General features: G+C 39.9%; 1 protein-coding gene across 1 annotated transcript in view; it reads right to left on the bottom strand.

The window, feature by feature from the left end:
- The window catches only part of syt7a (synaptotagmin VIIa), a 125,785-nt gene that overhangs the window by 44,361 nt on the left and 57,118 nt on the right, over positions 1-24,306 (bottom strand). Inside the window, exons 2-4 of the mRNA XM_053513741.1 lie at positions 23,033-23,136; positions 3,726-3,805; positions 2,161-2,295 (exon numbers count right to left, since the gene is read on the bottom strand). Of these exons, the coding sequence (XP_053369716.1) occupies positions 2,161-2,295; positions 3,726-3,805; positions 23,033-23,136 (319 nt within the window). The remainder of the gene's footprint in view (positions 1-2,160; positions 2,296-3,725; positions 3,806-23,032; positions 23,137-24,306) is intronic.

Genomic DNA, 24,306 nt, shown 5'->3' with positions numbered 1-24,306 from the left:
GCCACTGAGTAGGTTTTGACAGACAGGTGATATTAAAGTGAGCTCCGTAAGGCCTGTGCAACTAAAAGCTCCCCCTGGCATAGCGGGCTCTCTGGGAAGTGACAGGAACCTGGACTGGATTAAGCAGGTGTGGGTTTACCTCCTTATCCCAAAGCTGGAATGGAGGTGTGGGAGGGAGGGAACAAGGACTGGACTTATAGGCAACACACGCTGATGGACCAGGAACCAGGATCTATTTAACTAGGTCAATCCACCAAACACAGAGCATGGAGGTAAACAAGAACATGGGAAAAGGAACAGTTGCTAACTAAACACAAGCAAGACCCCACGCACACACACACACGCACGCACGCACGCACGCACACCGCAAACTAGACAAAGGTGAGGGAACAGGCCAGGGAATCGGCCGTGGCAGAGCCAGAGCAGAAGAGGAGGAGCCGTGACACACCATTAACACATCACGGCTTCACTGCAACGGTCAACCCTCGGCAAGGGCAAGGGGAAAGGAAGGGAAGGGAAGGGAAAGCACAACAGAAATAAACAGACAACGTGCTAGTAGGATAGATCTGTCAATAAATTAGAGGGTTGTCCGTCTCCATGGTAACACCCCATGGGGAGAGGGGGCGGGGGCTAGAGTTTACGGGCCAGGGAAGCATGGCAGGGCTGTAGGGAGCAAGGGGCAGGTACACACAACTCCTCTCCTGTCATCGTCTGAGCAAATTAAGATGATGCAGCACTGACCTGCCGGCTTCACGAGGGCACTCGACCGCACCGAATTACTGAGCTGCGTTCTAAGATGGCGGGTGGAGAGGAGTCTGAACGGTGCGGCATTAGGTCAAAAGTTAGAAAAGACAAGCATGACGATCAGAGTCCAGAGCTAAAACAGGCGCGTGGAGTTCCGCTGATCATGCAGAATGCAGCACAGCATTCATTCGCTCGTCACGCGCCGTGCATTACAAACGTCTGGCTAACTCGGAATCGAATAAGAATTGGGACGAGGCGTTTCATTTCAATAAGGCACAATATGAGCCCCGTTTACATGTGGCAAAGATGCAAAATCTACAGTATATGCAGGCAGCGTTCCATACAGGAATCATATCCCTAGATAGCACACTTCAATGACATCACGACGCCTTGGTTTGCTAACTGAGAGGGCTTTTTTTTTTAGCCACCCTCGAGTATAGCGTGTGATTTTAAATGTGTCAGTGTTGTAAGACAGCACACTTTTTGAACAGAGTGAGAAGATTAAATAAATCATCAGCATGTAATAAGCAGAATCAGCTCCCTTCACACAACATACCCCTGGTGATTAATCGACATGACCTATTTTCGGAGGTGTGTAGCAGACGACTGATTACAAACTGAATAAACTTTTCTTTATCGAAAAGTCTAAAAAGAAGAGAATGGATTGTCAGGGAAGTAAAGCATGTTTGTGCCGAAGTCTTCCCAATTAGCAAACAAGCTGCGTCGATATGTACGACAACTTGCGTTAGATGTTCTCTAGGTGTGTGTGTGTGTGTGTGTGCTATCTGGGTCAGAGTAGATGCATTTAGATGTTGCTTTTAAATGCATGCACGTCGGTGAGGGTGGATTTCACCTTTTTTTTTTTTTTTGTGGCATTATGCAAAAAAGTACTCACCGAGGGCACTTCGACATCGTCAGGTCCCCAGATGAGACCTCTTCCTCAGAAAAAGTGCTTCATTTGGCTGGACCGCATTTACACCAAACTGAAATCTAAACACAGCACGAGGTGCTCAGGCTGCTCCATCATATCTTGTATGTGCATTCATAGCTCATCCGAAAAACACCAAAAACAGACTGTGTGTATATATTGCCAGCTGTAAAAGGGGTCAGAGCCTTTTGCAAAACTGTTGCCTTTCCTTAGCATTTAACATTTAAAGCCTATACGAAATTAAAAGCGAGCTAGGCAGTGGAATTATTTCAAATTTCACACAATAATCCAAATAAAGTACTGTATAATAGGCTACGTTTTCCTCCTTGTTAATTCTAATAAATGTCATGTGAAAAAGAATCAAGATCTGCCTCCTCATCTGCACTCTACAGCCTTGCATGGTGGCAGGGGTTATAAAAGGTTGGGTAGTTAGGGTGGGGACTGTTGGGTAAGGGTTGGGTCTCTTACCAGCCTGGACAGAGACTCACTTGAGCGTGAGGCGAGGGTCTCCGTAAGGGGCATAGGGAGAAATGTTTAGTACAAACTCCTTGGGCGGGTAGGAGCTCCACCGCTGCTGCTCTGAATTGCTGTCATTGTTATTCCAAAAGTCTCTGTCTAGATCACTAAAGGCCAGAAAGAGACACACATCCATGAGACACAGCATATCCATTCATCAATCATTCATCTAATCCATCCGTCCATCAATTTGTTGAACCGTAGCTAGGGTTCCGTGCCAGCCCGAAGGCCGTCCTGAGCGAAGGGAGATGGAAATGAAAGTGAGTCACTGGAGAAAAATATACAGTGTTCTTATGGAGAAACACAACAAGCTTAAGAGGGACAAAAAAAAGGGTAATCATTGTTTGTTTATGTAAATCAGATATAATCAGAGAGAGAAAAGTAAAAGAATTACATACACATTACATAAATTTTTCGACTTTATATGCAAATTTTAATTGACAGTTTCTACAAACTCAGACTAAGGACAAATCAATCCACATATTTCTGCGCTGATGGAAAAAAAATGAAAGTTAGTAAAAGCAGAAAAACAGAGAAGGTACAAAAGGTAAAGAGAAACATTCATGGAAAATTACAGTACATTACTTATTATGAAAATAGGAATAGAGAAAAAAGTCAGGTGAGTTCATGGAGCAAAATCCAGAGAGGTCGAAGTTAAAAAAGATAACGTGGCATTTCCTCGCAAATAACATAAAGCCATTAAATATATAGTAACTGCTTCAAAACATAACTCATGTGCAGTAGAGAGAAGGAAAAGACATTTGTGGATCAGCACCACCTGCAAGTAGACAAACTCGGATGCGCTATTATTATTATTCTGAGAGCACAGCTGCATTACAGAGGCAAGTGAACTGCGTTTATCATGAGTCACAAGCCAAAGATCAAACGAGCTCTCCGGGAGCGTGAAAAAGGAAGCAGCGATTGCCTTCACCAACTCGCACCAATAACAACAGCTGCGCACCAACACAACGCATCCACCCCACTTAACTCTCACTTACAGACAGCACTTACGATTGCCAAGCACCTCTCTCTCACACACACACACACACACACACCAAAAAGCAAAATCCTCTATTGAGAAGAGATTCATTTAGTGCGTGTGACGCTCCCCGTAGCTCTTATTCCGCCATCACACACTTAAGCATCAGAGATGCTATCAGTCAAGGAAGCGGAATTATGCATAATGGGAAAGAAGTTTCGGTATAGAGTAAGCTGATAGGGTTTTTCAACCTAAGCAGATCACATCATAATAACCTCTTTCCAGAGGATAAAATGCAACATTTTAATGGGACAAAAAAGGGATCATAAGAAAAAAGGCATACAGTGTTGGAAGAGAATAAAGGACAGGAAGCAGGAGCTGGTCACATGACTGTCAGCAGAGCTGCCTTAGCAGCAGACTTACCAAAGTTGTATGATCTCATCTCACCACAGTATAGGTGGGAGAGAGAAAGGGAGGGGGAAGGGGGAGAAAGAGAGAAAGAGAGAGGTTAATTTAGCGAGAGAGAGAGAGAGTGTGTGTGAGATGCCCTCCACCTACTTGATGGCTTTCTTCTCTCCTCGGCCTCGTGCAGAGTCTGGAGTGCCCGCTGACTCGACCCCTGGTTTGTTTCTCTTCCCCTAGACACAGATAAAGAGAGAAAGAGATGATGTCTGAGTGAGATACATAACGAGCCTTCTAATTAAACCTTCTGCATAAACATAACTTTGGAGTGCATCCACCAGGTCTGTGTGTAAGCCATTATCCTCTTCAATGTGCTCCTCCTGCAATCTCTCTTCCCTTTCCTCTCTCTCTCTCTCTCTCTCTCTCACACTTCTGATTGCCAACATCACACTTCATGCTCAGCTGTAATTACTTGCACACACATATTTACACCGAAATACCCAGTTTAACTCTATCACCTCACGGCGGTGTCACTGAGCCCTGTCCGAGTCCTGGAGGATCTGAAAAACAACACTTTACCTCATTTCAGCCTCCCATCTCATATCTTCTCCACAGTTAAAAAAAATAAAAAATAATAATCCACATGCAAGATCTAGTGCTTCTCAGATACTGAGAACTAAGCATGGACCAATTAAACCAGCATGCATATACAGAAATTTCACACATCATGTACTGTATTCTGCAGTTTCATCCTTCGAAGAGGTTTCTCTATTACAGTTTATTTCGCTGTACTCTTAACGACCGGTGTGGGTGTTTTGTTAAAGTTTATCCCATCTCTCTCTGTACTCACTGCTGGTAGGTTTTTTTGTGGGTTTCGTTAAATATATCAGCACTATTTGTACCGCGCAATATTTCCTCAAATCCAAATTCTTTGTTTATATTTTATATTTTATGTATATTTGGAATATTCTAATAGCCCCGCCCCCAACCTAATCTCTCCAGCCAATCTCTGTGCAGTACGTGTTTGATCGATTTAAACAAGAAATCAGACACATTTTTTCTGTTCTTAAAGAAGAAATAAAACCCTGTTTAATCAAATCTGCCTCATCATCGAAGTCTAAGGTCGGTTCTTGACTTTGTTGATTAACATTCACAAGCCACTGTAATAAGGGCATCTGCTCATTAATGCAGTTAAACAATCAGCCAATCACGTTGCAGCAGCGCAGTGTCGAAAGTCATGCACGTATAGGTCGAGAGCTTCAATTAATGTTCTCAGTGGTATTCATGGTGACATGGCAAATGATACTAATTGTAGTATTTTAGAAACTGCAGATCAATTTAGAATTCTCTTGGGGATACACAAAATAATATGAAAGAAAACAATCTAATCTAGTGAGCTGTGTAGATTGGAAAAGCCTGGTTGATAAGAGGTCAGAGGAGAACGACAAGTTGAAATCATATATTTTTTCCTATTCTTATTTTAACATTAGCTGAACTTTTAATGAGTATCTGCATGGTTTTATGATTCGAACTGGTGCAACGTGATAGTCTGATGGTGCCACATGATAGTCTAACATTGTAGTCTAATGTCCATCTGTGCAGGAATAAGCAGGTGTGTAGGCATTCTCAATGCAGAAAAATATATTATATCGGTGTAAAAGTACCCGCCTTTGAGTTTGGAAAAACTGATCAGTTTTAATTTAATCAGTGATATTATTATTTCAGGTTGAAGCTCACATACATGTCTGCCTGCAACAACGATGAACCCCTTAACTTTTTTTTACTGTAATTTTACAGGTTAAACTTAAGCCAGATTTCTAAGTACTGCAACAGTTTAAATAAATTCTGTCCAGCCAGATTATGTCACAGCATCAACAACACAATTTAGTAAAAACTTTGCAGTACTTAGATATACAGACAGACAGACATTTTTTAAGACTGAAATGAATCAGTCAATCAATTTTGAGTGAGGATATCATTAAAAGAGCAAGTCCTGACCAATGTACAGACTTTCTTTCATTTACATAGATACAGCATTCATTAAGTACAAAGATCTTTTTTTCTTTTTAAAAGGATCCCATTAAATATGCTGTGAATATCTTCGTCCAGTTGTGTATGGAAGCAGACAAACATATGGTGTGAATATTCATTATACTTGAAAACAGCATCATATATAAAAACACTAGTCAACATGCAGTAAGTCTAGTGCTGTACCCAGCCTGGTGTACACTACTTAATAATCAGCAGACAGTGTAGGATCTCCCTCATGGCCACTGGGACTGGCTCATCAGCACTATCTCTTCTGTTCTTTAAGCCAGTCCAGAGCTAGAGGACAGCAGGGATTAAGTGTATGAATGGCTTGGCTGGCTTTCCTTCACTATGGCCCAGAGCATCTCTTCACAGCAAGGGACAGGCTGTGGTTACGCTTGTACAAACAAAGCTCTGTGATTGGTGGAGCTGTGGTGCTGCAGGGATCTCCAACAGCAAGGACACAAGCACTGAATCAGCTTGCGTGTGTATGTATGTGCCTGCATGCATGTGAGTGTGTAGAGAAATGAGTGTAGCCAAGTCTATAAATAGTCACTTCAGTTTACCTAATGCATGTATGTAGAGCATGCACTTACAGGATCGGATGGGTGCATGGGGGTAAAGACAGGACAGACTGGACAGTGATGATCTATGCAGCAACTAAGTTGATATAACGCAATCATGTATGTGTAACATACAGTATGTTCCCTGTATGGCATACTGAGAAAAGTTATTAGTTCCTGTATGAAAATGATTTCCCCACTCATGTACTCCCACTAACCTATTTAAGACAGTTAAAGAGTACCACATCTAACTTGTTTGTAATATATACTATAAACCTACTGAAATGTAATATAAGATAAGAGTTTTGAATTTGACCACAATCACAATGACAGTGCCATGTTATAAAACTCACAAATCATAAAATAACTCTTTATTAAACAATTTCATATAAGACTTAATTAAATTTTCCAGCTGAATTACAGCTTATACCATGCATTCTGGTATACATGATTTTCTTTTGCTTATTTTTCCAACCCGCCATTTCAGATTATTTCAGTTGAACTGTCCTGTAATTGATGAGTATTTTCCTAGCCAATCAGAATGCAGAAAATGGAACCAGCTAGGGAAAATACCCTCTTTGAAACCCTCTCATGTTCGAGACATTAAGGCATTTCCCACTCATTTTCACAGCTTTTCTGACAAACAAACCAAAAAAAAAAAAAAAACAGAAAATGTGTTTTTTAGTAGCAAGTGATTCATTGCGTCCACCACTTCAGCACCACTGACATTTTGGACCAACAGCAAGTGCAAGAAAGATGATCTACATTCCTGCTGTGATTGTCCGCCAACCGACTACACTAGAACACTTAAATAAAAGAGCACTATTTTATCTCCTTCAACTTGTGTCTCAAGACCGCTGATAGTGGTCTATATACTATCTTCAGCAAAATAAATGGTTAAGCACAGCTTAGATCTGAAAAAGGTGGTTAGCCATTAGTGGTGAGACACTAACATACACATCTTTAGCTTCTAAGAAACAGAGAAACCAGAGAGTTCACCAGAACTTTATAGAGAGCTCTCTCTATATATATATATATATATATATATATATATATATATATATAAAGAGAGAGAGAGAGAGAGAGGGGGGGGGGTATAAAAAAGCACATTTTAGAACAAGTGTGAGTGAAGATGTATATTTATCACTAATTATTATTACTTTTGTTGTTGTTGCATGTACACACAATACAAATCCACGTGACTGTCCAAAATGATCAAAACATGACTTTTCCATAATTGGCCCCCTCTAAAAAGAGACAGAGCTTGTGATTGTGTTCAGCATTGCTAAACATTTTACAGTACTCATTGACATTGTATTCTGATGCACAGGAATTGTTATGGCTTTAAAGTGCCATGTAGTGAATGCTACATTTAATCCTCCAGATGTACAGTGTGAGTGTAAACGAAGCCATTCACATTTTCTGCTGCTTCTATACATGAAGGTTAAAAATGCATGAAGCTGCACATCCTGTAAACCAGGATCTTCTGCCTTGTGTCGGCCATATCACGCTTACCTGGTGTGGAATATTTTCCTATAACACATCACAACACTTCCCAAAGGATGGGAAAAACAATGCAAGGAATATTTCTTTTGTTTTTGCCACAGTCATTTTAAAAAATGACTACGTTAAAAGTTAGTACCCCCTTGTTTAATTATAAGTGTTTTTTTTTTTTTGTAAAAACAAAATTGAAATCATCTCATCATAGCGAGTCTCAGTATTAAGGAAATACAACCTCATACAAATAGCAAAATATAACTTTATTTACTGTGGCATTATTTATTTAACAAAAATAAGGTGGTTGTTTGTTCTAAAAAAGATTAGGAACCCAGCACATATCATGGGTGCTCAATCAGACTGGGGTTTAGGCAATTTGGAAGCCAGGTTGGTGGCCTTGGGCTGTTTGGCTGCTGGTCCCTGTGGCTGCAGTGCACTGGGTGTTCTGGTTCCTTTCTATCATTGCCAGCACTGACTTTTCTTTCTGTGTTTTTTTTTTCTTCTTTGGCTTTCCTGGGAGATTGGATGGGACAGGCTGGCCTTTGGTCTCCACAGACATGGGTAAGCCTTGGGTGCCAATGAACCAGTAACCAGTTAACTGGTATATAATTGATAATCAATGTTAATGTGTTAATGTTATGCAGTGTCAATGTTAGGGCTCTGTAACTATTAAAATACCATTTAACCCTCAACGTTTGTTGTAATTTCCAGATCGACTACATAAGAAGGAGAAATTCTCAGCCTTGTGAGAAAAATAACTGTACGTATGTTAAAATAAGAAATACTGGGAAACACACGCATGAGAAGACATCCACAGAAATGGCAGTTAGGACGTGCAATGCCACACATACTGATGAGTCAGTTCCAGCTTGAAGGGACATCGGGCGTGCACCGATTACCCCAAAGCACGCACACACACACACACACACACACACACACAGGAACAGAGCAACAAAGAAGGCTACAGTAGATATGCACAACAGTATATAAAGAATAAACAAAATATGTCACTGAGAATTTTTCTCCAAAAACCTTCTATGTTCTCTTCCTCTTAGCCCATTGCAATTAGTAATGACTTATGTTTACTACTATGCATTGTCCATAAACATTCCTACACTACACCAGCGATAAACAGTTATTCCCATTTATTATATATCAATGAAGAGCTGTAACAAAAAAAGTCGCAGATTTTCCACTCATTAGTATGAAATGCGGAGCTTAGAGCCTAATACACTTCTCTGAATGTTTTTACGTTGTTACTATAGAGAATGGTAATGGATAAAAACAAACACAATCATCCAAGCCTGTGTTTTGCCTTACAGCAGTAAATTCTGTCAGATCTGCTGTTATAGTAATAATCATAAACCACTGATATTAAGCACATAACTCAGCAAAGAATAATTAAGCTGCAAATCGAAAACAGCATCCTCGGGATTATCAGAACACTGCCACTGGAGCAAGGTCATGGGCTTGGTCCATATTAAATGGAGTGATATGAGTGGGATCAGTGGGTTCGGGGGAAAAAAAGTATTATATATATATAAACACTGGTGAGATCAGTGTTACTGGGCTCTCTTTTTGCTCTGCTTATTCTCATAAATATATAAAATAAATAAATAAATGAATGAATATATTTTGCCATACTACATTCCACTCATGATGCAATACAGAAAAATCTTTTGGTTCTGCTATCGTTCTATTTATGTTATGAGGCATAGACCGTGTTAAGCGATTTATAAAAATAAAAATACAAAACTCTACTTCTACAGCTGCAGATAGACTACACAGCATACAACATCAGTATCATTATATGAATCATTATATCTAATATGAAATGTCATCTGCCCCTGTAATAAAACTTAAATTTGGTGTATTAATCAACCTTAAAAATCCTTGTCCACAAACTCTCTCTACACACACGAACGCACACACACACACACACACACACACAAAGTGTACTTACACGCTCTGGATCCTGGGAATGGAGAAAAGTGTTGCTTTGTGACAGACAAGAGCAAGCGATCAAGGGGCGACTCATTTATCATTCAAGAGCATGATAAACTGTTAGAAAGATGGAATATAGGGAAGACTGAAGGGTAAAGAAGAAAGAGAGAGAAAGAGGAGGGGAGAGAGCATGAGTGGGAGCCAAAAAGGAGAGGAGGGGATTAAAAAGAGGGTGAGAGAGAGAGAGAGAGATACTCCTCATGATCGCTGAAAAAATTTGAAATACCTTGTGTGTATGTCTATGTGTGTGTGTGTGTGTGTGGAGAGAAAACAATAGTAATTTAGATATATCAATACATGAGAAAAATAAGCACTGTACCACACGCACACACGCACACACACACACACCTAACCAGACAACAGTGCAACAGTACTTTGTCAACACGAGAATTTCAGAAGAATTCTCAAGGGGATCCTGCTGTCTAGCCTGGATCTCTTCATTTATTCCCTCTCTTTTTGCCTTTATCTACTCTCTGGCATGCTCTCTTACTCATTCTCACACTTTCGAATCTGATTCATCTCTCTTCAGAGTCAACTTCAAAGTCCTCTGCCCTTCTCCTTTGTTTTTTCTAGCCAGCCTGTGTGTGTCCATCCATCTGTCTGCCTTTGTCTGTCTCTCTCACTCATCAAGTGTCCTCCATCCTTCTCCTCGCTATCTCTCAGTCTGATTGTTCATACACCTGCGTCTCCTATGCCTCCTTCCCCTCTCTCTCTCTTTCTCTCTCTCTCGCTTTCTCTTTCAAACACTTAACGCAATAATGAAAGTGATTACTATTTACAAAAGGCAGGTTAAACTTCAGTATCATCCGATAGAACACGAGAGGCGTTCAAGTCAAACCGGACTTTGATTGCGCAGTTATGAACGTAAGAACGACCTTTATTTGTTTCTATAGTTCCTGCTACATTGATGCACTATCCCTTTCACTAGTGCTTGGACACCAGCGAGGTAGATGGTTTTCTCAGGGCGCCAGAGCCATGATCATACTGCCTGCTCACGTATGAGACGCTGGCCTCCCAGCAACCTCTTTAATGGGACGAACATGTAGGAATGGCATAGAGCAAGGTCACGACTCTACACATGGTGTGGGAAAATCTTCCAGCTGGATTTCTGTAATGTGCAAGTGGTGTTCGTGATGATTGCGTATACAGTTCCAACAGACATACCCGTACCCATACAAGTTATGTGTCAGTTATCAAGGATCAGGCATTCCACTCACTGAATGTTCACATGTTCACATTGTGGACTTCAAATCACCTCCATCAGGATCGACATTCACAAAACTCACTGCCTTTTTAAAAACGTTTGCACTGTTCAGATGCTTTACTGTGGCTTAGAGTCTCGTCACTGTACTGTGCTTGAAATCTTCTGTGAATGTCAATCAAATGCTTTCTTTCATACTTTTTGTCAAAAGTCTGAGTCGGACTTGAACGCCCCTCATATAATTGTGCATCACAGCATGTCACACAGGGCTCAGGAGGCAAAGAGTTTAAGGCCAACGTCCCAGCCTCCAAACTAGATCTGTGCCAAACAAACACGTCTGATCCACAGAGGCACACCCCGCAACCCACAGCGTCCAAATGATCTGCTGCTGTCTTCCTGGGGGCAGACAGCATGTTATACCCAAAGATATACAGTACTCACAGTATTTTGTGTTATGTTATGGATGATCAGTGTAGCTTCAGATACTCTCAAAAAGAGCGAGAGACTTACTGCTTAATTGTTAACTTACTTTAATTTTATTATCTTAGTTTTATTGTGGGCACAGTGGCTTAGTGGTAAGCACTGTCGCCTAGCATCTCCAGGGTCCGGGTTCGATTCCTGGCCTGGGTTCGATTTCCGCCTCTCTGTGCACGGAGTTTGCATGTTCTCCCTGTATGGGTTTCCTCTAGGTACTTCTGTTTCTTCTCAAAGGCATGCAGATTAGACTAACTGGCATTCCCAAATTGCCCGTAGTGTACGAATAAGTTGTGTGTGTGTGCCCTGCGCTGGATTGGCCCTTGTGCCCCATGTCTCCTGGGATGGGCTCCAGGCCCGCCGCGACCCTGTATACAGGATTAGGTGGTATAGACAATGAGTGAGACGAAGTAAGTGAGTTTTCTTCTTACTAAGACTCTTTAGTTTTAACAGTGTTAGATGAGGCGAAGAAAACATTCATATGTTTTTCTTCTTATATCAAAACAAAGAAAAAGTTATAATGAGTTATAAATTATCAGTAAAAACTATTTTTCTATCATCCGTTATTGAACGAAAAGCCTTATTAGCATACCATTATTTCAAACCTTGGCACATTGTCATTCATTATATGGAACTTGTGCTCCATTCTGATCTGTGACTGTGCTGGGCTTTTTAATAAGCTTAGTGTTAATGTTTCCCTCTGCTGAGAGAGAGAGAGAGAGAGATTCAGGGTGAGATGCAGAAAGTGCAAGAGACAGGAAGAGACAGAGAAATGGTAAGAAAGAAAGGCAAGAGATATAAAGAAAGACAGGTAAAGAGATATAGAGGTTGAGATACAGAAAGAGACAGAAAGAAAGACAGCCAGAGAGTGACTGAGACACAGAGAGAGAGAGAGAGAGCTAAGACAGGGACAGCATATAAATCTATATAATTCTCCAATATGGGGATTTTTCTGTGTGTATAATATGCCTATGGTACATGCATGAGAGCTGCATATTTTTCATGTCAACGTCAGCATAATTGTTTTGTTAACCACATTTATGCCAATAAAGCCATTTTAACTCACTATTACATTTACAGTATGTATTCATGCTAGAGCCACTAGTGGGAGTGTGCTGAGAACATGTGGCAACAGTGTCATGCTTGTGTTACAACCCGTAGAGCAGCACGGCTTCAAAGGCTTTGTGGTAGTGTCAGTGGTCTGAAGCATCTTTCTTGAAGGCATTGGATTAAAATCCCAAGTGCTTAGAGATCAAACCAAGAAGCTTGATCGTTACGTGGTTCCTACAGCAGAGACTTAACCTACTGATCCAGTCTCCAACTTTGAACCACACAGCTCCCAAAATCCTCCACTGACACATTCCTTGATGTGCCTTCACACAAACTGATGTAATGTTGTAATGCTGATGTAATGTTAACCGATTAGTGGAAATAATTAGTGCAACAAGCTGAAGGTTTGGAAGCCATTTTGTAGAAACAAACATCAAGATCGACACAGTAATATAGATTATTTACTGAAGCAAATCGTGCAGCATGTGTTCAATTAAAGAACCATGAGTCTTAGCCTTAATACATACTGTACAAGTTGAGCTGTCATTTACAAAATAATTAAAAGGGCATTCCATGTGTGTGTGTATGTGTGAGTGTGTGCGTGTGTGTGTGTGTGTGTGTGTCGCAGTGCCAGCATTTCAAATCACAAACCTTGATTTCCTCACTGACCAATAAAGTTTCGTCTCGTAGGAGCAGAGCTTTAGGGTCGAAATAATTTTTTTTATGACATTCCTTGATTAAATGTCAAAAACATGTGTTATATTGGTTGCTGGACAAATGCCAGCATTATAAAATATGTATCGGGCACAAAACCATTTTTGCAAGCTTGTGTGCCTTTGGTCTATAGTGTACTGTAGTTCAGGTATTATGCAATAATTCAGTCAAGAACACTCCAAGGACTCGTACTGAGGCACTCCGTTACATTGCTCTGGATTTGCATTTTAACAAGTTCCAAAGAAATATTTAAGGAAATATAACACTCTCAATGTATAAAATCTTTACTACAGTATGACCTTTAATATATGAGGGGCTTGTGCAGAATAACAGCGCAGTTATGAGAATAAAAACCTCCCTACTGTATATTGCTCTACATAATCCACCTATCCCAAAGTTTCGCTAAGGCTTGGATACCATCGTGGTAGAACGTTTTCTCGGTATGTAGGAGCCATGATCATACTGCTTCATGTGAGACATGCTGGACTTCTAGGAACTCATTTAATGGCCCACACACATGGACCTTGCTTGAAGCAAAGTCAGGACCGTACAGAAGGACATGGCAATAACTCTCAGCTGAGTTCCTGTAATGTGCAAGTGGTGTTTGTGAATGATTGTGCGTTCAGTTCCCACAGAGAGATGCATCTGTTTCTCAAGTTGGTGACAAATTATCTGTCGGTTTTCAACGATCAGATGTTCCACCCGCTGAATGTTGACAGGAATGAGTGCAGTGGGCTCTGAGCCACCTCGGCCGGGGTCATCATTCACAGACGCTCAGGCTTCTTCAAAACGTTTCCACCATTCAAACGTTTGACTGCAGCTAAAATTCTCATCAACGTACTGTCCTTCATGTCTTCTGTAAATGTCAATCATTTTTACACCTTCATTCACGAGAAATTTCATCACAAGTTCCGGTTTTCCTTGAACACCCCTCGTATTACAGACTCCACAAATCCTAAATCTAAAATGTGATCGCAGTGATTTTGAGATGTTGGGTTGTTGGTGTCACTTTGTTTTGTCTCGGGAGTTTCCGACTTGCTTTATTGATCACCACCATTTTGTAAAGAATGCTTATTTGAGTTACAGTAGCCTTCCCGTCAGCTCAGACTATACTCCTTTGAATAACACAGCAATCAAATGCACAAACATAACCACACAATTTATTTTTGTCTGTCTACGTTATTATACTCCCAGTGGTCTGTATAGACAAATATATACAGTACATGTGCATAGTTGTCTAAATCCTTGGAAGCATTCCTAAAGATTTCCTCTGACTAAGGATGAGCTGGAGGCAATATGAGATGCATTCAGAAGCTCTTGAAAAAAAAAAAACTCACGCAACTCACTCAAAATGTCAGCTGATAACCTATGACTCAGAGGTGTATATTCTTGTTCACATCCTTAACACTGGAAGCAAATGCAATAAATGTGTGTGTGTGTGTGTGTGTGTGTGTGTGTGTGTGTGTGTGTGTGTGTGCGCGCGCTCTGGTCTGGCATAAATAAACCATGCTGTCAAGATAAAGTTATTGCCATCTAAATATAGTTAGTGCTTCGTCATTAGCACTGGTTTTGTGTTTATTTGCTTTTGCCACAGGCACATCCTATATGCACAAACACAATTTCTAATTTAGATGCTAATACACTTTAGTGAAGACTATATGCTAATCTGCTCCTGTACAGACAAGGCATCAACATGTATAAATATTCATAATGAATACATATAAAATTGATGCTCGTAAAAGGACAGATGTGTATTAGACTTTCACACTGTGTATATTCCAAACGGAGGTGGAGACAGACATGCTGAACAATGAAAAGGTATAATTACATGCATTTCATAATGTCAAAAGTCTTTGATTGACAATTACATTAAGTTTATGCAAAGAGTCCCTTATTTTCCTAGACCTCTCAAATTCGCCCAGCCATGCTGTCAATCAACTTCTGAGCCACATCCTAACTGATGGTACCCCATAACCAATGCTTGCAGGTTGTCAGAATCTGTGGGTCTTTGTTTGTTCACCCTTCTCTTGAGGATTGTCCACAGTTTCTCGATGGGAAGTCTGGGGAGTTTCCTGGCCCTGGACCCAAAATGACTATGTTTTGTTTCCCGGCCCATTTTTTTTTCCTATGGCAGGCTGCTCCATCGTGCTGAAGAAGGTATTGTTCATCAGCAAACTGTTCTTATGTGGTTGGGAGAAGTTGCTTTTGGGGGATGTTTTTGTACCATTAACTATTCATGTCTGTGTTCTTAGGCAAAATTGTAAGTGCGCCCACTCTCCTGGCTGAGACGTAACCTCACACATGAATAATCTCATGATACTTTACTGTTGGCGAGACACAGGACTAATAGTATTTACAAATCTTGACTTTTTGCATGAAATTAATGTAATCCATACATCTAATGAAACTGTAAAGTCTGTACATTATTCAAATTATATTACTCATTTTTGAAAATGCAATTAAACTCCATGTAACCAAAGTCGCTGGCATATCTGGATGTCAATCAAAGGTCTTCACCCTTGCTTGTAATTATAATTCAGTATACTATAGTAACATCTGGAAAAAAAAATCCAAAAACGCTAAAGTACTAGACTTTGTAAAAATTTATATTTGTGTCATTCTCAAAATGTTTAGCCAAGGCTGTATATTTGCTTATTATTTAAATACATTATAACTTTGCCAATTTTGCTTTGCTTTCCAAAAAAAGAAACAAAATGCAAACTTCTTCCAACAGAAAACTGATATTCGAAATAGACCTTACTGTCATACAGTACTCACAGGGTTTCAGTTACTGTAATATCTCTGACATAGTATCTGTTTAAACTCAGGCAAACCAGATCAGGAATGAGTGTTGGCACAGACTATGGTGTGATGATGTAAGTTTTCTCATTTCCATCCAAAATGATGCCTTCTGGATATAATTTAAACATTTTACCAGTTGTGTATTGGGAAAATTCCAACCAATTAAAAAAAAAGGTCAACCATGAATCACCTTGAATGTGATTTCGAACAAATTAACTCATTAATTCATTCAGAAGACAGGATTTGTACAGTAATCACCCAAATCTACAGTGCTTATTAATGATGAGATGTGTGTGTTTGTCTGTCGGGGATGATTTCTGGCCCCTGGGTAACCACGCACCATTTCTCCTCTAATAGAAAGATGTTTTGGAGCAATTCTGATCATCACCCGCTGCCTTCATTAAAGCCTGCCTGGAGTACCGACTCACTCATATCAAACACTGGCACCCAGAACCGGAGGTTCCCTCCAATCACCAGACAGGATGCAATTATCACCACTCTCTCACTCTCACACATTTGCTGAGACAGAGAGAATGAGAAAGAGAGCAAGAGAGAGAGAGAGAGAGAGAGAGATGCATGGTGGGTCTGTCTCACCAGACTTCATTAAGGATTTAATACTAGCCTGTATGACCCCCTGACACTCAGCCATGACGCATGTGACGTCCAACTGATTCGCATGGGAAAAGTGTGTGTGTGTGTGTGTGTGTGTGTGTGTGTGTGTGTGTAATTAAGGAAGCATCCACCTGCAGAATGCTGAGAAATGAGTGATATTAAGAACTCCAGGCTACACAATTTTATTGGATACTACACTAAAATCCCTTGTTGGAAATATCCACCTGTACAAGCAGGCAATATATTAGAGAGATTTTAGAGATCCTAAAACAAAAGAATTTGACTAGGCTGGTGCAATATTAGTCTTTCTCTCATTTTACAATTTAAAATATCCAGAACCATTAGCCTAGGATGAGAAAAAAATTAGCATTTACACCAATTCAGGTTTAAAGAAAGTGGACGAGAGAGTAAAAATATGACCAGATGCGCGGTCACGTACTGTGGCAATCATGAAGCCTTAACAGAATGGTGGTTTTGCACTGATAAGCATCGATCAGATTTTAAAAATAAATAAATAAATAATCACATTGCACTATACTTCTGTTACAAATCAGTTTTCTAATGTAAAGTTTGGACATGAGTTTGGATTTATATAACATGTATGGAATTAGGTTATTAAGTAACAACAGAAGAACAGCCAGTTGGTATTTTAAGGCATCAATGCCAGCTGTTCTGAAATAGTTCTTGCAAGAACAGGACAGTGCCCTTGAGTACAAACTAATCGATTCAAGTGCAGTGCAGTTGAGTAATTGGCCAGCAACCAAAACCGCTGCCATGTACAAACCAGGGGCCACCTAAAGGGACTCGTCCTCCCCACCTATCTTCCTCTCATTCCTTCTCGTCAGCGAGTCTCCCTAAGAAATGTACGAGGCCAATACATGCATGTAAAAATAAAGTGTTTGCTCTCTCAACAGTTTTTTTTTTTATTAAGTGCTATAAATTACGTCCGTGAACCGAGGTTCCATTGTATTGTCAAGTGTGTTTGCAAAACCCAAAAATCAAGCACCATGATGAAACTGACTCTCATGAAGACCTTAACAGAAGAGCCAAACCAAAACTTACTTCTGCTGCAGAGGAGAAGTTTATTTGGAGTTACCAGCCTCAATAATCACCAATTAACTTAGATTAGAGCCGTTATGGCCATAGAGTCTTGGATGTGAAAAATTAAATCAGCAAGGACCATGGGTGTGTCATATGTATGGCTTGAATGATTCATACTGTAGGTCACTGTGTGGCTTCACAAATAAAAAGATTCCTCTGAGAATGGTCAGGTACACAAGGACTGGACTGAAAATGAGAGACAAAAACTCAAAAAAAACAAAAACCAAAAAAGTCCGAATGACTTTCTCCTCAAAGGCTCCTTGAATTCCTAAATGCTCTTCGGAACCAAAATATAAATAAATGAGGCTCAATGGGCAAGTGTATTATTTGCATGACTTTGACATGGGCCAAATTGTAATGGTTAGATAACTGGGTTAGAACAACTCCAAAACTGCAGCTCTTATGGGATTCTTTCACAAATTACCTTCTGTAGTGGCCTTGATATTCCAAAAGGGATCCAAAGATGGAAAACTGGAGAACCGGTGACAGGTCATGATTCAAGGGTGCACATGGGGAGTGAAGGTCGGCCTGTGTAGTCCCATCCAATAGAAGAAAGAGCTTAAAAAGGTTAATGCTGGTTCCCATAGAAAGGTTTAGAACACACAGCGCATCGCTGTTATGATGGGAAAAGGGGGACCCACTCAGCATTAGGTGGGTGGTCATAATGTTATGGCTAAGGTTTTTCATTTAGGAGGCAAATGCCGTCACTGGATTTTGTGATAATGTAAAATCAAATAGGTATGATAAACCTGTTATATAATATATTATGGAAGTCTAGGCTGGAGTAATCAATGGTCATCATAATGGTATTATGATTAGAGGAAATGAAAAAGTGAAGGGCAACCAGACAGGTGAAGAAGCAAGAGGGAAGAAGACTAAACACTAATCCAAACTCTCTTATGGTTTCTTATAAATTAATCTCATTAGGATGACAAAATGCCTGTTATCTTCCTCTTTATTGCCGCTCTCTTTGTGTGTGTGTGTGTGTATGCTAGACCTTAAGCACTACAGCCATCTAACCGAAGTAAGCTGGTGCAACTTCACCTCTGCTCTCAACTTGCTGAGTATTGTCAGTATTTCTGTGACTTAGAAATCCCCTCAGGCTCTCAGAGAAGGTCAGATATCTTGTCAAAATGTCAATTCTGTTTTTTTTTTTATATACAGGAGGTGGACAAGAAAGTGTTTGTTTTATTTATATGCAGCAGCTCTTCACAAATGGGTGGCACTGGTTAGCACTGTCACCTTGCACCTGCAGGGTCGGGGTTCGATTCCCAGAGTTTTGAGTTTCCCCGGTACTTGGTGGGTTTCGTCCAGGTACAATTGCCTGCAGTGTGTGAATAAGCATACGAGTGTGTGGATGTGTGTTTGCCCTGGCACCCCATCCAGGGTGTACCCTGTTTTATGCTCCAAGTCACCTAGGATAGGCTCCAGCCCCCCTGCGACCCCATATACAGAACAAAGCGGTGTAGACGATGAGTGAGTAAGTGAGCTCTTTCCACATGGTCTACGGTGCACGTCATGTTATCCACACAGCTTTCTGTCCTACTAATAAAACTTTAAAGCTTTTCAGTCAAACACACAAACCAAGCCCACTTACTCAGCGCAGTGAGATTAGCACAGTAAACTTCAACAAGGTGTCTCTTTATTAAACAACTCTAAATTAAAGTGTGAGACTTTTTACACATTAAACTGATTTCGCTTTCAATTAATCTGTAAGGGTCTCTTTAGTATATCAGATTTTTTTTTATTTTAGATTTTAACTAGCCAAGCTGAGTATTAATGTTGCAGAAAGGCTCTTATAATTAATCAGTAATAAACTTTAAACACAACCTGACGTCAGACGAGCAAATTGTTCTGCTCTTTCTGCAGGGTTCACTTGCATCAGACTCCCGGCGATGAATCAGTCCCAAGATTGCTTTCAGACAGCAACATGGAACACTTTGCTCACTCTCAAATACACCATGTGCTCAGGTGCACACTTACACGTCATGCATGTCGTTAACTTAGCATTATAATGTTTTATCCGAGTTGATGAGAAGATAAGACTTTATTACTGTTACTAATGTCCTGATGTGTTTACTGTAAGTGATGATCCTGAGTTTTCTGTTTGTGGGAAATGAAACAACATATGAAGAAACAAGCAAATCAGTTATTGAAGAAAGAAAGATGCACTAGGCCTGCATGCTGCATTTTAATCAATCACATTTCATACTGCCTAATTAACACTGACACAGTCTGAACGGAGAGGGATCAAGCACCACCCACTCACACACGTGCAAAGAAACATGTGCACATGTACACACACACACACACACACACACATACACACACACACATGGACACAAACGCGTATCAAGATCTTGTCAAACGTGTGTGTGTGCGTGTGTGTGTGTGCTATAAGAATCCTGGGTTTGCTCAGACACTTAAAAAGTGCAGCTGCACGTTTTTACAATGATGAGCCAAATTTTGTTACATAAGCCAAGGACTGCTTTACAACTCCAAGCCGTTCAATGTAATCTATAGTGACAGTGCTCGCCTGTGAAGGAGAAAGCCTCAGCATGAGTGTGAGAGTGGGAGTGTGTGAGGTGTGTGAGTGCAGTTTTGTGGTTTGTAAGAAAAGAAGAAAATCTATGCGCAGTGACAGATTTAAGTCCACAGACAATCTGTCTTGTAACACTCATGGCTGTAGGTAGTCAAGTTTTAATTAAAAGAAGTTTCACAAATTGCTTCTTTCCCTTTCATTATTCAACCTCATTCCTTTTTGAAATATTCCCCTAATATTGGCCCCGGAGTAGATAGAAAAGAAATTTAATAGACCGTGCATATAAAGTGCTGCCGCGCACCTGATGTTCTGCTGGAAACACCCTTTTGTCTGGAAGTATGGAAAAGATGGTCTGTTATAGTTGAGGTAAATGTCTGCATGTGTTTGTGATTGACTGTACTGTATGATGAGCGTATGATGTGTTTTACATTGTGTAATGCACTTCAACATCTCTCTCTTTCTGACATGAAGAAATGGGCAAGGCGGCAGATAAAATGGCAAATTTTAAATTTGTAGAAATACAGATCTACAGACATTATATAGAGTCCCATTTGAGCCCTATATGAAGTAATTACTAATTAAGGCTATATAAGATGCATGTTGAAGCAAATGTTTTATAAAATCCTACTGTGAGTAAAATTCTATACAAAAAGCTTTTTGAAGCAAAGAAGTTAAACTGCAGTTCCATAAAAAAGCATAAATATACCGTGTGTGTGTGTGTGTGTGTGTGTGTATACACTCACCTAAAGGATTATTAGGAACACCATACTAATACGGTGTTTGACCCTCTTTCACCTTCAGAACTGCCTTATTTCTATGTGGCATTGATTCAACAAGGTGCTAAAAGCATTCTTTAGAAATTTTGGCCCATATTGATAGGATAGCATCTTGCAGTTGATAGAGATTTGTTTGATGCACATCCAGGGCACGAAGCTCCCGTTCCACAACATCTTAAGGATGCTCTATTGGGTTGAGATCTGGTGACTGTGGGGGCCATTTTAGTACAGTGAACTCATTGTCATGTTCAAGAAACAAATTTGAAATGATTCGAGCTTTGTGACATGGTGCATTATCCTGCTGGAAGTAGCCATCAGAGGATGGGTACATAGTGGTCATAAAGGGATGGATATGGTCAGAAACAATGCTCAGGTAGCCCGTGGCATTTAAACGATGCCCAATTGGCACTAAGGGGCCTAAAGTGTGCCAAGAAAACATCCCCCACACCATTACACCACCACCACCAGCCTGCACAGTGGTAACAAGGCATGATGGATCCATGTTCTCATTCTGTTTACGCCAAATTCTGACTCTATGATTCGAATGTCTCAACAGAAATCAAGACTCATCAGACCAGGCAACATTTTTCCAGTCTTCAACTGTCCAATTTTAGTCAGCTTGTGCAAATTGTAGCCTCTTTTTCCTATTTGTAGTAGAGATGAGTGATACCTGGTGGGGTCTTCGTGGTTGTGCGTGAAAATCCCAGTAACTAAGCAGATTGTGAAATACTCAGACCAGCCCGTCTGGCACCAACAACCAAGCCACGCTCAAAATTGCTTAAATCACCTTTCTTTTCCATTCTGACATTCAGTTTGGAGTTCAGGAGATTGTCTTGATCAGGACCACACCCCTAAATGCATTAAAGCAACTGCCATGTGATTGTTTAATTAGATAATTGCATTAAAGAGAAATTGAACAGGTGTTCCTAATAATCCTTTAGGTAAGTATATATATATATATATATATATTGATAGGAAAGCATCTTGCAGTTGATGGAGATTTGTGGGATGCACATCCAGGGCACGATCTAAATAGTTCTATACGATCTAAATAGTTCTATAGAATAGAATAAAAAAGTGACAATGCAATTTAAACACAAACTATACTGTCTCGTTGCAGGTCTAAAGAGCTCTACACTAATTAATATAAAATTAATGAAAATTCCATCCTTGCAAGTCCTTGTGCAAGACTATAAAGTTCCTCTAAGCTGAGTAAAAACCCTATAGGAATGCATCCAAAAGCAAAAGTCCTATAAAGTGTGTGTATATATATATATATATATATATATATATATATATATATATATATATATATATATACTAAGTATATATAAAGTTCTAGAGTTCTATAAAAATCTCAAAGCGTTTTTGTAGCTCTGAGATTTTTGCACAATATTTAGCAATTAAATGTGTTTGAAACATTTTACTGACATTTACAATGATGAATCTGCCTGTTGTCTGGAAAATATAACCCACATTATTTTGAAACCTTTAGGTCACGATCCATTAACAATTGATACATTAGAATTAAGTACCACTAAATACAATTTATGAGCTAATGGCTAATTAACCAAGCACATGTCGAATAATCTGTAGCTATAAACCAAACAACCCTCACATCTAAACCTATCTCTAGAGAAGCAATAAGCTAATTGATATTACAGAAAAGTCCCTAAATGATACTGCTTAATTCACATTAAGGTATTTTTAAAGATCTACAGATTTGAGCTTCCTCTTGATGAGGATTGAAGCCTACAGAAGGCTATCAGATCACAAGGAGCAACAATTCCAGCCAATGTGCAGCACCAGGGTTAATGCAGAAACAAGCTCATGGCTGACTGCTGGGAATTTCCATAGCCTGTGACTTCTGGAAACCCAAAAAGATTGAATTTCTTTAGACATATATCCTTCTCTCTTTCTGGCTGTTTTAGGCATTTAAGGAAATTTAGGAGAATAAAAAGATATGTGGGTAGGTTTGGGGTGGGGTTAATTCCATGCATAGATTTTATTAGATGCTCATTTGATCAATAAGGGCTATATGTATATACGTAGATATGTAGTTTGGTCACTGTGTGTGTATGTGTGTGTGTGTAACTCACCAGCTTGCGTTGACACCAGCCACAGACGCCGCACAGAGCCACCAGCCAAACAGCACACACTGTTACTGCCAATGACACCAGGAACACACTCAGTGCCACTGAGCCTGTGAATCACACACACACACACACACACACACACACACACACACAAACAAATTCTTAGAATGATTCTTCTCATAATGTGCAAAAAGCGGCTGTGTTAGAGGTCACATGTGTGTCCAGTATGATGTTTAAAAGCTGCTAATTAGAGTTTAAAGTATAATATCAATGTAAAATTTGATATTGAGTTTTTGTGAGTATATTACGTTTTTTTATACTGACTTATTAGGAACCAGTTTGATCATTGTGAGCCACTGATGTGTCGTCTTCTTTTTCATGAGGAGGGCACACTGGATCATTGGCTCAGGGCACCTTTAGTGTCTGGGGTTTATTCTGTGTGTGTGGAGTTCGCATGTTGGTGGCTTTCCTTTAGTTACTCAGATTTAAAATGGTCCATACTGTATGCCTGGGTATGTGTGAGAGTGTGTGTGTGCTTGTGCTTATGAGTTGGAACGCCATCCATTGCCACTTTATTCCCTGAGTCCCCTTGGAAAGGCTCCATGGATAGATTCCATGACCCTACACAGGATAAGCAGTATGAAAAATGGTTGAATATGAATGGAGTCTGGTATAAATGTGCTCTCCAGACATATTATTTTGCACACATACTGTGAATTTGTAGACGAATTAAAGGAAGAAGAATCACTTGATGTGTCCGCCGTGCTCTGATACAGTATGCTTAAGTTAGCAGCCGGAGGAGATACCACACAACACTCATAATGATGATCTCTGTTTAATATCAGAATGGAAAATATATATATAAATATATAGTCAAGCCTTTGACCAGACAGCTTGTGTCACGTCCATCCCGTACTGTATATCCAAGAGATAAAAGTCACTGACATGTTCCAGAGAGAACAAAGAGAAAAAGTCACATGGGAAAGCACATTAACATTTTCTGGGGGGAAACAAAAGGACTCTGGAGACCCATAGGTATTACCATATAGGGAATGAGAACGCATAACAAGGTGGTCACTTTATAGACATAAGACAGAGAACAAAAAGAGATGTACTGTAAAAGAAAGAGACATGGAAAAGTTCACACAAAATCATAAATCCCTGGCACATATCTATCAATACTGTATCTTTATTAAATCATTTTGCACTGATAAATTAATATATTAACATTTAAGTGTACTGTAAATGCTCCGCATTTAAACCAAAACACACACATA

The sequence above is a fragment of the Clarias gariepinus genome, chromosome 2 (assembly GCF_024256425.1).
Source record: "Clarias gariepinus isolate MV-2021 ecotype Netherlands chromosome 2, CGAR_prim_01v2, whole genome shotgun sequence".
Lineage (NCBI taxonomy): Eukaryota > Metazoa > Chordata > Actinopteri > Siluriformes > Clariidae > Clarias > Clarias gariepinus.
This window is presented reverse-complemented; position numbering and strand designations above follow the sequence as displayed.